Genomic DNA, 15,960 nt, shown 5'->3' on the forward strand with positions numbered 1-15,960 from the left:
GCCAGAATGGCATGCTTTTGTTTAGTTTCAGCTTGTTGGGAGAAACATACTACTGCGAACAGTTCTTTTTCCACCAAATGCTGGACTGAGATTGACTAGATCCTACTTTGTTATAAATGAGTCTTATGGAAAAAAAAAATACTAAAATTGTCCATAGGACACCATACAGGTAATTCATTTCCCATCTTTGCTGTATCTGGTGGTTCTATGTACTTCCCAGATGGCATTGAAAAGCACTTTTTTTCCCAGGTTGCACAAAGAGTTGAAATCAGAAGCATGAGGAAAGCATTTTACATAAAACATTCAAGCCCTCGAGTGCTGACATACATTAACTTTACATTTTTTATGATTTACTTTTGTTCACTAGGAAAGGAAAGCTGTTTCGAAAGGATAATTCAAAGGTTTGGGAGAAAAGTGGTGTATGTTGTCATAGGAGATGGTGTGGAAGAGGAGCAAGGAGCAAAGAAGGTGAGTGGTCCTCGTCAGTGGGTCTTGTGCCATTTCATTTGTCTTGTCCTCAGAGTTCTCAGAACTGGATCATTGAGGCACATGCCATTACTCTTGAGACAGATTGTGAAGGTGTTCAGAACCGTTAAGTGCTGGCAAAGGGCAGAGTAGAATTAAATCAACCTTCTTAAAGCATGACAGACACAGGCTCAGGGGTCTTGGGTGGTTGAGCTTCATAGAATGTAGCCTTGGGGACCAGAAGAAGAGGCTTGGCTCTGTAGCTGTCATCCAGAACAGAGACAGCACGCATGCCTACTTGTGCCAGTATGCCCCTCTCTGCACCTCTGGCAGACATCACCAGGGGATTACACCCTTCTCACCTGAGCCTGGATGCAGCCTTAGAACCTTCTAAACATCACCTTAGACAGACCACCAATGAGAGTTCCCATTGTGACTCGGCAGGTTAAGAACCCAATGTAGTATCTGTGAGGATGCAGGTTCAGCCTTTGGCCTCGCTCACTGGGTTAAGGATCCTGCATTGCTGCAAGTTGTGGTGTAGGTGGCAGATGCAGTTCAGATAAGATCTTGCCAAGCCTGTGGTATAGGCTGGCAGGTGCAGCTCAGATTCAACCTCTAGCCCAGGAATGTCCGTATGTTGTGGGTGTGGCCATGAAAAGAAAAAAGAAGAAAAAAAAAGAAAAGACCACCCACAGATCAGAGCTGGCTTGCAAAGCTATCTTCTGCCCTAGAGTATGGTGCCTTCTTTAGATCATGAGCTCATTGCCTTACCTCTCTTGGGACGCTCCGAAAGAAGCAAGCAAGCAGACACACCTATAAGTCCCTCAACTCCCAGTTTGTCCATCATACTTCCTTTTCTTTTTCTGCATCCCTGCAAGTGTAATTCTGTCATTTCCCTTAGCAAAGCCTTTCTCATTAATGTCCTTCCCTGCATTTTTTAAAAAGGGAAGGAGGAGGGGACCACATTCCTTAGCCTGCACTCAGGGCCTTCACAGTCTGGTAACCACCTAGCCCTCCATCTCCTCCGCTGCTGCATCTTACCTGGTGGTCACATGGGCCTGCTCACCTGCCTTTGGCCACGCCCAGCACCTCCTCCCTGCTCTTGCCTCTGCGAGGAACGCTCCTGTCTCCAAGGCCCTGCTGCCATTGTCATACTCATTTTTCAGAATCCAGTTTTATGTTTCACCTTCCCTGTTTCCCTTGTTTGTAAAGAGCTCGGTTATAGGAGCCCCACTTTACTTTATTTGGAGAAGCTGTTAGTAAATAGCTTGGATTCTTGAGCCAGACAGCCTGGGTTTGAATTACAGCTCAACTCTTTACCAGTTCTGTGACTTTGAACCAGTCACTTGACCCTTCTCTTTCCTTATCTATGCACAGGGATAACAGCAGCAACTAGTTCACTGGGCTAGTTAAAGGATTAGATTTAGTTAAGATACAGAATAGAGCTTGATGGAGTTTGCAACAAATGGCAGCCATTATTATTAATTATTTGCATATGTGGCTATTTCAGCAGTACAGTGTGTGCTCCTAAGAGGAAGGGGTCTTGTTTGCTTGATTGTTGTTGGAGATTGTCTTCAGTTTTGTTTTGTTTTTGTTTTCTTTTTACAAATCTCTAGATCTTGGCATAGTTCTACTCTAAATATATCTTAAGTTGAAGAGCAATAAATATTTTGAGATTAGCCAATAGGATATTTTCTCTTCCTCATACACTCCGTCCTAGAAAACACTGTATATTTCCATAAAGGAGGCAAGCTCTTCTGGAATATTCCAGTATATACCAGAAATGGCACTAGTGCACAGATGCAATATTAAGCATGCCACGTGGCCAGCCTCCTGGTAGAATTTAAAGAATACTTAATTCACCTTCAGTGCCTCTGAATGCCAGTAAAAGCATAGAAGCTGACCTTCATTCTGTAAAGAATCATTTCACTTAGAGCCATAAATACAGTGTGTCCAGAAGTAGTCTCCCCAAGTGTGATCAGTGCTGGTGGAAACTCCCACACTCTTTTGTAAAGCCTGATGTTAAAGCAGGATTTGCCATCTGAGCACCAATTGTGTACTCCAGCTTCAGCAATGGCCAGCCCCCATTGTCATTAGGTACATCTGTTAGCCCTTTGGGCTGTCTTCATAAAAAGAAATCTTTCCCAAACTAAATAGAGTACCCACAACTCAACCCTGGAGAGTTAAAGAGAATATTTGGTGCAAATCCAGTCTCGAGTCTCTTTCCTGAGAAAGCCTCTGGAATCCCCATGCCATTTCTAGACAGGACCTCCTAGTGGCTAGGGGAACATGCAATAGATTTGCACCTCTGAGCACTGGAGAATTGAAGAGCAGCATTTCATGCCAGGATGGCCCCGGGCCAAGGTGTGAATCTGCTCTCCAGGCTGGTCCTTCTCCATCTAGCATTCACCAAAAAAATTTTAATTTCAAGGGGAGGTTGCCAAAATGTGGCTTTCTAGCTTGTGGTAGACAGAAGAATGTTTATGAAAGTGACGATTTAAAATGCAAGGAACACAAATAAGATCTCTTGGCCCCCATCAGGATTTCTGTGAGTGGTCTCTTGCTAAGCTTTTCTGAGAAGTATGTTTCTTGGATGTTTGCAGGGGTGAACACAGCATGGAAAAAGTAAAACAAGTCTTGGTTTGATGTTGGAATTGAAAGTAGTAATAGCCCTAAGAGTATTGGCTCTCTTTGAAGAATGGTTAAAATTGTCTCTGCTGTTTATCGTCGGATATGTTATTCCTTTTATTCAGGACATATGCACACACCTATACCAAAAAGAAACAGGCACCTGCCTACAAAAAAAAAAAAAAAAAATCCTCTGAAGTTTTTGACTGTGATTGAGAACTTGTAGCTTCAACTTTGATTTCTTGGCATAAGTGTATGTGATGAGTCAGTACGTTCTGTCGCATACTTTTTGCACATTGAGAGCTAAAGTGTGGGAACCCTAATGCATCTGTACCCCGGAGTTGTAGGATGTTTATGTGTATCTGCAAAGTGTACAGATTTTTCAGAAGATTCAGTTTCCTAATAACTGCGCATAACGGATGTTATCCATCTATCATACAAAGCGACAGCCTTTCTTATGTCCAGCCTCTCTAGGTTAACTGGCACTTAAACAGCAGTACTTAGTGCATGAGTTAAGAGACAAGGACCTAATAGTTCACAGTAAATAATGAGATCTTTCATGTGTGGGGTTCTGCACAGAAATAGAGAATATTTCATATTTAACTAACGGGAAATATTTAATTTAGGGGAAGACTACAGTTTAGCAATAGCCCATTTAAAAAATGCTATATGAAAATTCAAGCTAAAGAAATAGGATGGGGAGTTCCCATCGTGGTGCAGCAGAAACGAAATCTGATTAGGAACAATGAGGTTGCAGGTTTGATCCCTGGCCTCACTCAGTGGACTAAGGATCTGGCGTTGCCATGAGCTGTGGTGTAGGTTGCAGACACGGCTCGGATCTGGCATTGCTGTGGCTCTGATGTAGGCTTGACAGCAACAGCTCCCATTAGACCCCTGGCCTGGGAACCTCCATATGCTGCAGGTGTGGCCCTAAAAGGACAAAAGACAAAAAAAAAAAGAAATAGGATGGTTATCCGTGCCATAGGATTCATAATCATGGTGGTAAATAAGAATTACTATCAACTATAAAGCCCCTATTATGTCCCAGAATCACTTTAGAAAGCACGTCCTATCCATTATCTCATTACATCCTCACAACAGTTTTCTGAGGAAGGGGTCTTCAGACCCATTTTATAGATAAGAAAACTGAGGCACAGGGAGGTGAATATTTTGGCCAAGATCACACAGCTAGAAGGTGGCCTTCTAGGATTTGAAGCTGATTATATCCGTGAGATTTAGCACAAAGTTCCTTCCAATTATAAACTTTAGCTTACATATCTTAAACATGATTTGATTTGCAAAAGAATTTGAGATTTCTATGTTAGAATAACGTGTACAATATTTCTTTCCTTTGGGGAGGCAGATATAACTACATTCAGTGTCTTCTTTCTCCTAATTTTATATTCATGATTAAAATTTTGAAAATCATTAATTCTAGTACATCATTTAGTTCACAAGCATTTCAGATTACTAAGACTGTGCACCGGTGAAGTTCCCCAAGTTGGAGCACCAGAATGTTTGGCAAAATCAAAAATGTTTTGCATCTCTTATGAGTTAGTTTTAACCATTTAGCTTGTCTCTCTGCTTCCTACGTTCTTTTAAAAATCTAGTATAGCATTCTCCTCTCTCTCCTACAGAGATGTCTTTCATCTCCCTAAGTAATGTTCCTTTGCTCAAGGTAGTGTCATTTTTTAAGCCCAGAAATGAAAACTAGTAAGTATTCTGCCAGTTAACCTGTGTTGTATGGTCCATTGAAGTCTGTGCTGTCAGCCCTGTTCTCTTTACCAATACAGTCCTAGGAGTTTCAGCAGTAATTTTATCTCATTCTGTTAACTCATAACATTAAAAAGCACTGCTTCAAAGAGAAAAAGGTTAAGAATACCTTTGCTTTTTTTTTAACAACATTCTAAAAAGATCTCTTGTAAGAGTTTTCTCCGAGCACCCTGTTGTTCCTAGAAAGGTGGCACAGAGAAGCCATCTGCCTGTGGCTATCTTTGAGGTATGGCTTTTGTCATCCAAATCTGCCAGGCTTTCTTTTCTTACCATAAAATTCTTTGTTTCCCTAATACAATTCTTTGTTTCCCTAATACAACATTCCTCAAGTGAAAATAACCAGGCCTACATGATGTAAAAAAATCAAAATGTAAGTAGTATGGCAGCATTCGTTTCTAGAGTTAAAATGGCCTTGTTTTATAACTCTCTAACTAACCTGGCTCTATTTACTTTTCAGAGAACTACTTAAAATTAATTTCTTGTGAATTACATGGAGGGGAGGGGGCGATGGCAAGCATCCATTATTCTGGAAAATGACCAAGTCTTCGTCAAAAAAATGTTCACTTCCAATGTGCGTTCTAAAACGTGCAGAAAACCAAGATGAAGCTGAGAATCTGCTTAATGATGTTTGATTCTGAGTTTATTCTGGAGGAAAATAAGAGCTGCTTTTGTTTAAAAAAGGACAACAGTTGTAATGCAAGTTTTTGCTTTTAGTTTTATTTGAGTAAGACATGGGGATGACTAACACTGAGTACAGAATTTTATTATCCCTAAAGCCAGTACATTCATTTAACTTCATGAGCACATACTATATGCCAGGTCTTAAATTGGATTCCATCTTTATTCTTAAAGAGCTCACTTCTGTCCAGAGGGAAAGCAGATATACAAATAATCAAAGAGCAAAGCTGTGCAATACGTTTCATGAGTTCTCAGAAAAATCTCCTTATTTACAATTTAGGAAATATTTGTACCGCCATATGCATGTTTTCTAGAGATAAAATATAAATAGGAAAGCACAGATATGGTCTTTATTTTTTATACGAATGGTAATTATATACTTTTTTCACTTATATTATATCCTGCTAGTTATTTCATATAAGTACATGGGGCTCTGTATCTCTGATTCTTACAAGTGGCCGCGTAGGTATTCCATTACGTCGATGTGCTGTAATTTAATAAGTCCCCTGGGGCTTAACATTTAGGTGGTTTCCAGTATTTACTATTACAAAGTGTTCTGCAGTGAGGGGTCTTGATGTGGTTCATGAGTGGGCAAGTATAACTCTGGGATAAATTCCTAGAAGTGCAGTACCTCGGGCAAAGGTTATGTGTGTTTATGTTTTTGAAACATTTTTTTCATATAGTTTTAATAATCCAGCAAACTTCAGATTACATGCACGTGTCCATGCATCCAGCTATTGTTATTATTGATTTATGTATAATCAGAAGGGATAAATGCAAAAGACTGGACAAGAGGGGTAGGAGGCAAGAGATCTGGAAGGCTGCTCCTATGGGCAAGAGGAGCAGAAAGAATGTGTCATCATTTTCCCATCAGTCAGGGAATATTGTGGTTCTAATGACCCCAAAACATTCCCAAGATTTAGGTCTTGGCGCCCGTTTCTTTCAACATATGCCTGATCTTGATAAACTAATCATATCCACATCAGTTTCAGTGATCATTACGAAGATTTGTGCTTTAGGGAGTTCTTGTCATGGCTCGGTGGTAACAAATCCAACTCCTATCCATGCGGATGTGGGTTCGATCCCTGACCTTGCTCAGTGGGTTAAGGATCCGGCTTTGCCATGAGCTGTGGGATAAGTCAAAGACTTGGCTCAGATCCTGCATTGCTGTGACTGTGGTGCAGGCTGGCAGCTACAGTACCGATTTGAACCCTAGCCTGGGAACTTCTATATGCCACAAGTGTGGCCCTAAAAAGACAAGAGAAAAAAAAAAATTGTGGATTAGCTCTGTTTTTAGTCCCGTGGCTCTTATTACCTGAAGGACTGCCTCCTTTACGTGTCTTGCACCATCCATGTGACTGTCAGCAGGTGAATTCTACCGTCTCCAGCCAGTTCACCCACTCAAGATTGGCTTTGGTGTTCTCTACTTCCAACTGATCACCAAATAGCATGTCTTCTCTCTTTATATCCTTGTACCCACTCCATTTCTACTTCCTTTGCCTAGTTTTCTTCTACCAGCCAACCACACCCCCCAATCTATCCTTCCTTTAGTGCCTCACTAAACTGTTTTAACATACTTCTCCCTGAAAAAAAAAATCTCCCTTCTTACTAGTGTTTGTCATGAACACACCCTCGCAGCCCCATCACCTCCACACTACTCTGTGCATCTCACTCCTCTCACACACCATCTCCTGGCTGGGCATCCCATCCTTCTCCATCTACCTCCCCAAATATGCTCATTCTTGAAATTCAACGCAGGCCCAACTTACCCTCTCCAGCTTACAACTGAGCTTTATTCTGAATTTATCATTCTGACTCTTTGTTGTATTGAGATATAAATTGACATTCAGCACTGTATAAATTTAAGACAGCCTAATGCCTTTTCTTAGATTTTATATATGTGTATATACATATATATACATATATATACATATATATACACATATATATATAGTGAAATGATTACCACAGTAAATTGAGTTGCCATCCATCATCTCCTAGAGATAAAAAAGAATTTTTATGATGAGACCTCTTAGGATCTACTCTCAACTTTGAAATATACCATCTAGTAGTCTTAGCTCTAGCCATCATGTTGTACGTTTCAGCCCCAGCTATTAATTTATCTTATAACTGGAAGTTTGTATATTTTGACCACCTTCATCCAATTCCTCCTCCCCCCATACCTGCCTCTAGTAACCACAAATCTGATCTCCTTTTCTATGATTTTTAGGAGGCTTTTTAGATTCAACATGTAAGTGAGATTATGTAGTATTTGTCTTTGACTTATTTCACTTAATATAATGCCTTCAAGTTCAATTCGTATTGTCTCAGATGGTAAGATTCCCTTCTTTTATATGGCTGGATATTCCATTATGAGCGTGTGAGACACCACACTGTCTTATCTATTCATCTGTTGGACACTTAGGTTGTTTCCATGTCTTGGCTAGTGCAAATAGTGCTGCCGTGACTGTGGGGGTACAGCTATCTCTTTGACACATAGTGTTTTCATTTCCTTTGGGTGTATACCCAAAAGTGGGATTGACAGATCATAAAGGAGTTCTATTTTAATCTTTTGAAGAACCGCCATGCTGTTCTCCTTAGCAGTTGTACCAATTTACATTCTGACCAACCAGGTATAAGATTCCCTTTTCCTGACATCCTCATCAGTATTTATTATCTCTTGTCCTTTCAATGAAGGCCATTCTGAGATGTAAGGTGATGTCTTGTGGTTTTGACTTGCATTCCCCTATTAGTGAGGTTGAACACCTACCTCTTCGTGTACATGTTGGCCATCTGTACATCTTCTTTAAGAAAATGTCTAATTCAGGTCCTATGCCCATTTTTAAACGAGATTATTTGTTTTGCTATTGAGTTCTATAATATTAACCCCTTATCAGATACACGGTTTACAAATATTTTTTCCTCATTCCATTGGTTGTCTTTTCACTTTGTCATTTATTTTACTATGCGGAAGCTTTTTAGCTTGATGTACTCCACATGTTTATTTTTTATTTTAGGGGTCATATCCAAAAAAATCATTGCCAAAGCTGATGTCAAGGATCTTTCTTCCTGTGTTTTTTTTATAGGCGTTTTATGGCTTCTAGTCTTACATTTAAGTCTTTTGTCCTTTTTGAGTTAATTGGTTCATTCTTTTACATGTGAATACCCAGTATTTTCCCAGCACTATTTATTGGAGAGACTGTCTTTTCTCCAGTGATTTTTCTTGGCTCCCCTTTAAAATATTAATTTAGCATATATACATGGGCTTATTTATGAGCTTTTGATTCTGGTCCATTTTTCCATGTCTGTTTTTATGCCAGTACTATACTGTTTTGATTACCACAGCTTTATAATATAGCTTTAAATCAGAAAGTGTGATGCCTCCCACTTTGTTCTTTTTGAGAATTGATTTGGGGTCTTCTGTAATTCCATATACATTTTAGAATTTGTTTCTACTTCTGTAAAAAAAACAAAACACCATGGAATCTTGCTAGAGATTGCAACGAATCTATAGATGGCTTTGGGTAATATGGATATTTTAACAATACTAAATCTTCTAATCCATGAACATGAGACACCTTTCCATTTATTATTTGTGTCTTCAAGTTCTTTCATCCATGTCTTACAGTTTTCAGTATAAATGAGTTCACTTTATTTCTTCATCAGATAATTTGTTCTTAGAAATGCTGCTCATTTTTGTGTGTTAATTTCGTATCCTGTAAACTTTACTGATTTCATTGATTAGATATAACAGGCTTTTGTTGGTCATTAGGATTTTATATATATATAAAATCATGTCATCTGCAAATAGCTTTACTTCCTTTCCAATTCTGATGCTTTAATTTATTTTTCTTGCGTGATTACTCTGGCTATATCATTTTGATTCTTAATCCCACACTGCCTTATGTAATGAAATAGATTCAGCAGATATATCTTGACTGCCAATTCTTGGCAGTAGAAGCATGTGTTATATATGTATATTACTTTATAAATCTACTATGGCTACACTGCTCTACAAGTAATAAAATATTTTAATGAAAAAGTTATAGACTTTATTAAAACTAGAAGCAACCCTGATTCATTTCCCCTAAACCCTTACTTTGCAAATAAACAAACTAGGGCTCCAGGGAGATTTATCATGATTCCAAGTTATGTTGCTGATGTCAGAATTGAGAGTATAATCCAGGTCTCCTCAGTGTAGAATTTGCTTTTTCTTTTCCTCTTTTTTTTTACGCCATCTCTCTCTGACTTCATATAAGAAATACTTGTTCCAGGCTAAACATAGATGCAGAAAAAAACCTGTTTCCTTTGTACCCACTCAGCCTGGGAAGCTCTTATAGATCTATAAAATCCTCACATCAATATGTGCCTAGTTAGCAGGAAATATTATTTTTGCAATATTAGTTGTAATTGTTTGTTAACACATGCTTTAGTCCCCTACCCTCTCCCTTAGACTCAGTCTTCTTATAATTTCTCAATAGTAAATGTCAGAGTTCCTGCTGTGGCCTGGCATACTGGGTTAAAGGATCCAGCATTGCTGCAGCATAGGTTAAAACCTTGGCCTAGGAACTTCTATATGCCATGGGGTGCCATTAAAAAAAAATGATTGACATTTACTAACGCTATTATAATAAACTCTTTAACAGGCACCAGGCACTATACCATTCGGCTCCCACAGCCAATCAGGTCACAGCCATGTCTTTCTCTCACACATCCAGGATTCTAATAGGGAATTCCTGCTATATCCTCTGCCCCAGCCCCCATTTACACACACACAGTCATTACAGTGCTCTTCTGAGTGATCACCCTTTTACCACTACTCAGTTGTCACCTCCTCTTATCAAGCATATCCCCAGGCAAAGGAAGTTACCCCCGTATGCCTTCTGGGTGAGCACTCATGATTTTTTTTTTTTTTTTTTTGTCTTTTTGCTATTTCTTTGGGCCGCTCCTGCGGCATATGGAGGTTCCCAGGCTAGGGGTCGAATCAGAGCTGTAGCCACCGGCCTACGCCAGAGCCACAGCAACGCGGGATCCGAGCTGCGTCTGCAACCTACACCACAGCTCATGCCAACGCCGGATCGTTAACCCACTGAGCAGGGGCAGGGACCGAACCCGCAACCTCATGGTTCCTAGTCGGATTCGTTAACCACTGCGCCACGACGGGAACTCCCACTCATGATTTTTGTTCATTTCTGCTACTCACCCACAGGCTGTGAGAGGGTAGCCAAGGATGTCTTCTGCACTAAGCCTGCAAATGCAAAATATCATTAATGAATGAATGAAAAACAGTACAGTCTATGTTTGTGATCTAAAGTTGTCAAGTGGAAACATCCTAAAAATGTAGAAAAAGTTCTCTAGTACTTGGTTCTGGACTGTTATTGGAGGATTAAAAAATGAAGAACTACTCCAAAATAGTGTAGAATCCAGAAAGGTCTACATATGATATTGGACTATGGTAAAGATGCTTTTAGCAGATTTCTTGAGACAAATACACTGTTAATAAATAACAATAGTTTGCATCCCCAGAATAACTACTATACATTGTTAATAACAATAGTTTGTATCCCCAAAATAATAATAGCGATGTGATCTACACCAAAATGATTAGTAACTTCTATTGTTACTTAAATATAGTTCCCACAAAAACTCCCCAGTTCCAAGTTCTACTTGCTCTCATTCTATATTCTAATAGTATGGATTGTTTTAAAAAATTCCTTAGAACTGTAGCCAGAAATTATACTCAGGCCTTCACATTATTTTTCGGGTTAAAAATTTTTTTCTATGGGCTAAATAGAATTTTGTTCTCTGAAAGGTGATGATTATCTTTTATCTAAGAAAAAGATGCTGCTGCTGCATAGTATTTACTATAGTGCTTTTGAGCAATAAAGTTTATAACCATGTTTTCATCCTTCATGAATAAGGTAACTTTGATTTTTTTGTTTTGTTTTGTTTTGTTTTGGGGGGGGGTTTGGTTTGTTTGCTTTTTGAACTGTTTTCTTATCTCTGGTTAATCCAGGTGTTTCACAAACATTCCTATCGTTTAAGCTAGATTTTTAGATTTATGTTTTAAACAACTACCAAAGAAACAAAAAATAGAAAACTACCTTAGAGGCATTCTCCTGTGGCACAGCAGGTTAAGGATCCTGCATTGTCACTGCAGCAGCTCAGGTTGCTGCTGTGGCGGGGGTTCGATCCCTGGCCTAGGAACTTCTGCACACTGCAGGATCGGCCAAAAAAAAAAACAAAACTACCTTAGATGTTCATTTAAAATTTTCCCATATGGTAAAACTGTTTAAAGGTCAATGCAAAGAATGTCTGAAGGAAATAAATGAAAAAAAAAGTTGCTTCTGACATAAGTAAAGTTGAGTTTTGCTAAATGTAAAATACTCCCAACTAAAGAAAACTGCTTCAACTTGTGGCATGAAAAACCCACTGGCTACAGATTTTGAAAGGCAACTGTTTGACAGTGTTTTGTTCAGAGCTACTGGGTTGTATTTGAAGTCTGAAATCGGCCTTCAAGTCCCAGTGTAGATCTGCTTCAGAAATACCCATCACCTTCTTAAAAGAAACAGACTCCAGATTACAGTTTAAAAAGCAGTCTGGTATTCTCAGGGGAGGATTAAGTTTGAATTTTTGTTTTAAACAGATGTGATGTTAAGATCTTAACTGGCAGGTTTCACAATCCTGCAAAGGGGGTAGGGGTCGGGGGGAGCACGGAGGATTTCCAGAGCGGTCTCTGTCTGCCCTCACCGTGTGTCTGCCCCTCTTGCAGCACGCCATGCCCTTCTGGAGGGTCTCCAGTCACTCGGACCTCATGGCCCTACATCACGCCTTGGAACTGGAGTACCTGTAATAGCCACAGAGCACTTTGAAGCCACACCACCGCCCCGTAACCAGGAACAAATCCAGCAGGCTTGAGTCCTGCGTTGGCACCGGACTCCAGACTGACCATTTCAACCTACCGATGCCCAGCCGCCCGCCGTGGGTCGGCACCGCCACCCTTGCGGTACAGGGAGGACGACCTCCCTTTCTTCAAAACGGCTGTTGACTCTAGTACTGTGAATCCGATGAAAACAAGCCATGAGAATGTTCTAGCACCGTGGTGAGGTGTCTTGGCCACATGAACTACATGGTTCAAACCTGTGAAGAAAGGACCTGCAGACGCTGACGTTTTTAGCATCTTCAATGTGACATGAACAGCTTCTCCAATGCAGCAAACTTGATTGCACAACAAAGACTAAAATGGGTTTCCTGAATACCAGTGGGGGGGAGTTTTCTTGGAAAAGGTTTACTTTTTTGGTGTCTCATACCCAGGGTGATCTCTACATCTCTACTTATTTATGAACAGACTTTTTAAAAAAATAAAACAGCTTTATCGAGGTATACTTCAAGGACCCTGCCGTTCACTCGAACAGACGACTTTGACATCAAATAACTGAAGAGGTAATAGCGTGAGAGAGAAGCGATGGAAGGCCTTGGCCTCACGACATAGCAAGGACTTTGAATTTTAGCACATTGCAAAGTAGTTTAAAATATGTCTAATTTAAGCGTATAATATGTACATCACTGAGACAATCATGTACAGAAAGAATTTTTGGTGTAAATTTGTAATAATGGATGATTCTTTTACATATTGTTTAGGAAAATGATATTGAAAGGTAGCAATGCCTTGATAGTGCAGAGTGAGGCAGTACGTAACAAAAGACGTGCAGTGCCTTATCGAAGTACTGGGTATAAATATGTAGATAATGGATTTCTTTTTTTTTTTTTTTTTTTTTTTTTTTAGATAATGTTGTCAAGACCAAAAGCATGGATGTCAAGTGTCTATAGGATTTTGTTTTCCAATCCCCCCCTTTTCCTTTTTGTTTAATGCTGTTAGGAGGACCTCTGTAAAATTACACAGCAGTGTCTTAAATAATTTGGGGGGGGAAACAGTCCTCTTGCAACCTCACTTTTTTGTTTTCAATACTAATGTATTATATGTAACTACTTGGAAAAAAGTGATTATTCAAGTGCTTCTTCCCACACAAAGAATGTAGATGATAGATATATTTTATTAATGAAACGGTTCATGAATTGGACACTTAACTAGCCAAGTTCTTATGTGCTCAGAAGACAATGTCTGCATTTTCTTTTTAAGGAAGGACGTTACCACATATCTGGAAATCAGCAAAACTGTATTACTTCCTACATTCACGTTCTCTTATTTTTATCCACACTCTTCTCCCAGTCCCCTTTCCCCCACCCCACCCTCCCAGGAAAGTTCATTGTCACCAGTGGACATGGCCCCATCAGCATCACCCAGGAGATAATGCGACTTTTCACCCTCATTATGAATTACACAGACAAGCATAAATCTGGGAAATAAAAACCCTTCACTTTGTAATACCCTAAGAAAGTTTCTCCAGAAGTGATCAGTTAGCTAGGCACTTAGTTCTTCTCATCTAAAGCCTTCCATTGTCATGAAATTACTTTTTGGAACAATTTTCTTGACTATTTTATTGGGGGGGGGGGGGACACAAGCTTTGACCCAAAGTAGCTAAAGAACTATTCTGTCTTTTTTCTGAAGCCTCATGTTGCTGCTAGAATTAGTCAGTTGTGAATCCTCCAAATTGTTTAATCATTGAATTCAGTTTTTTTTCTCTTTTGTTTGAAGCAAACAGAAATTGACAGGTTTTTTTTAGCCTTTCCATTTTACGTTTTTGTACTCTGCAGGTGGAAAAGACAAAAGTTTATCTTGACCTTACTGTCTAAAGGTGTGTCGTGTCCACAACTGTGTACAGAATTTTTCTTCATTAAATTTGTGTTTAAATTAATAAAACTGACTTGTGAAGTACAAGTGCCTTGAATGTCAGTATTTTCTTTGTCCCTGGATTCCAAGAAATAACAGGATCTTGGGTGCGTGAGCACGCTCATGGGCCAACGAAAGGAAGTTGGATGGAGCAGTTGTAGTAATGGCTTTATCAGCCCTTCAGAGGCCTAAGCTCAAAGGGTAACAGCTGTTTCTTTGATCACTGTAAGAGCAGATGGGTGGAAAAGCTCTTGACTTCCTCCAAAACTGTATAAAACTAGACCCTCACTCAGATTTATCTGTTATAGAACAGAATTCAGCATCAAGTATCTTGGATGCCAGAGCGTAGATTTAGTCACTGTGAATACCCAAGGGACAGCAATAGGAACCAGTTCCATCGATAAAGAATGCCCACAACCTATACCTCTCAGATTTGGCCAGATTAATCGCACTGACGAAGAGCTATAAAATGGCACGACTTTCTTCCTCCTGGGATTTAATCTTAGAAACACAACATTCGTACATACAAACACGTAAGAACCAAACATGCAGTGGTCTGATTCATTTTTTCAGGCCCAGGATGTTCATTTTTCTCATGCACACCCTCGGCCAAGTGGCCTGAGTGATGAAGTGTCGGAGCATGCCCAAACGCTGGATAATGAGAAAAGCTGGGGGAACGTCTGTAAAGAGAGACCAGGGTGGGAGGTGGAGGGGCTTTTAAGTCTCCGGTGAAGAAACCATGGAAGATAAGCACAGTGGAGAGCAGACCCTCACAAGAAGGATTTTCTCAAGCACTACTTCTACCCTGACAACTCCCTGGCCAAAATGTTTCAAGGGCTCCCCTTGGACCATAGATTAGAGCCTCTATTTCTCTACCTGGCATTCTAGAGTTTCCACATACAGTCTCTATTTTCTTCCCAACATTCTCTCTCGTTATTCTTATGAACAAGCCTTCAGTACGTACTAGCTGGGTTCTTAATGGACCAAAGAGCCCCTAAGCATCCTTTGGGCTTTGCTCAGTGCTTTCCCACTGCCGTCAATGACTTCCTCCACCCCCCATCTGCCAAACCCTGTCCAGCTCCAGAGCCTTCTTTCCCATCATGGCACACAGTGGTAGCTCCTTCTCTTGAACTTTTCCCACCCAACGTCCACAGTCTTATTGGCAGTTCATGTTATTCTGTTCAATCAAAGCACACTTTTTCCCCATCATGAGGGGCATTGTCCTGGATGCTGGGGACGGGGGTCCCAGATCCTGAAGATGGAGGGAACAGACAAATGAATTACCAGGTGCGTGAATGAATAAGATACAGTCAGCCAGAAACATTCTTTATGGAAAATTAAAATGGAATATGGGTAAGTGGGCTTTCCTTGGAAAGAACAGACAGAGCCAAGATGTTTGAATGGAGACCAAGTTCAAATGTCAAGAGATCCCCCGGGAATACGGACAAAGGTTCTCAGAGGAGATCTCTTCTTTTTACTGTGTTCTAGGAGTGAAAATCAGACTCATGGGTCCAAGAAAAGCTGATTCTGGAAAGTAAGGGAGATTTGAGAAAGTCTTGGTAAGGGATTTGGATGCTAGTCTAAATGGCCACCCAAGGGTTTACACAGGCTTGTGACCCAATTTG

The 15,960-nt window shown here is 40.1% G+C and overlaps 1 protein-coding gene across 28 annotated transcripts in view; it reads left to right on the plus strand.

Annotated features, from left to right (window-relative positions):
* EYA1 (EYA transcriptional coactivator and phosphatase 1) overlaps positions 1-14,383 on the plus strand; it is a 357,349-nt gene extending 342,966 nt beyond the window's left edge. For all 28 annotated transcript variants that reach the window (XM_021089240.2, XM_021089251.2, XM_021089242.2 and 25 more), the window contains 2 exons: positions 368-468; positions 12,317-14,383. In XM_021089240.2, the coding sequence (XP_020944899.1) occupies positions 368-468; positions 12,317-12,397 (182 nt within the window). In that variant the 3' untranslated portion in view covers positions 12,398-14,383. The remainder of the gene's footprint in view (positions 1-367; positions 469-12,316) is intronic.
* Positions 14,384-15,960: the final 1,577 nt, after the last annotated feature.

The sequence above is a fragment of the Sus scrofa genome, chromosome 4 (assembly GCF_054392235.1).
Source record: "Sus scrofa isolate SSC_HxYL_T2T_F1_AM1 chromosome 4, Sscrofa_HxYL_maternal_Yorkshire_Landrace_v2.0, whole genome shotgun sequence".
NCBI lineage: Eukaryota > Metazoa > Chordata > Mammalia > Artiodactyla > Suidae > Sus > Sus scrofa.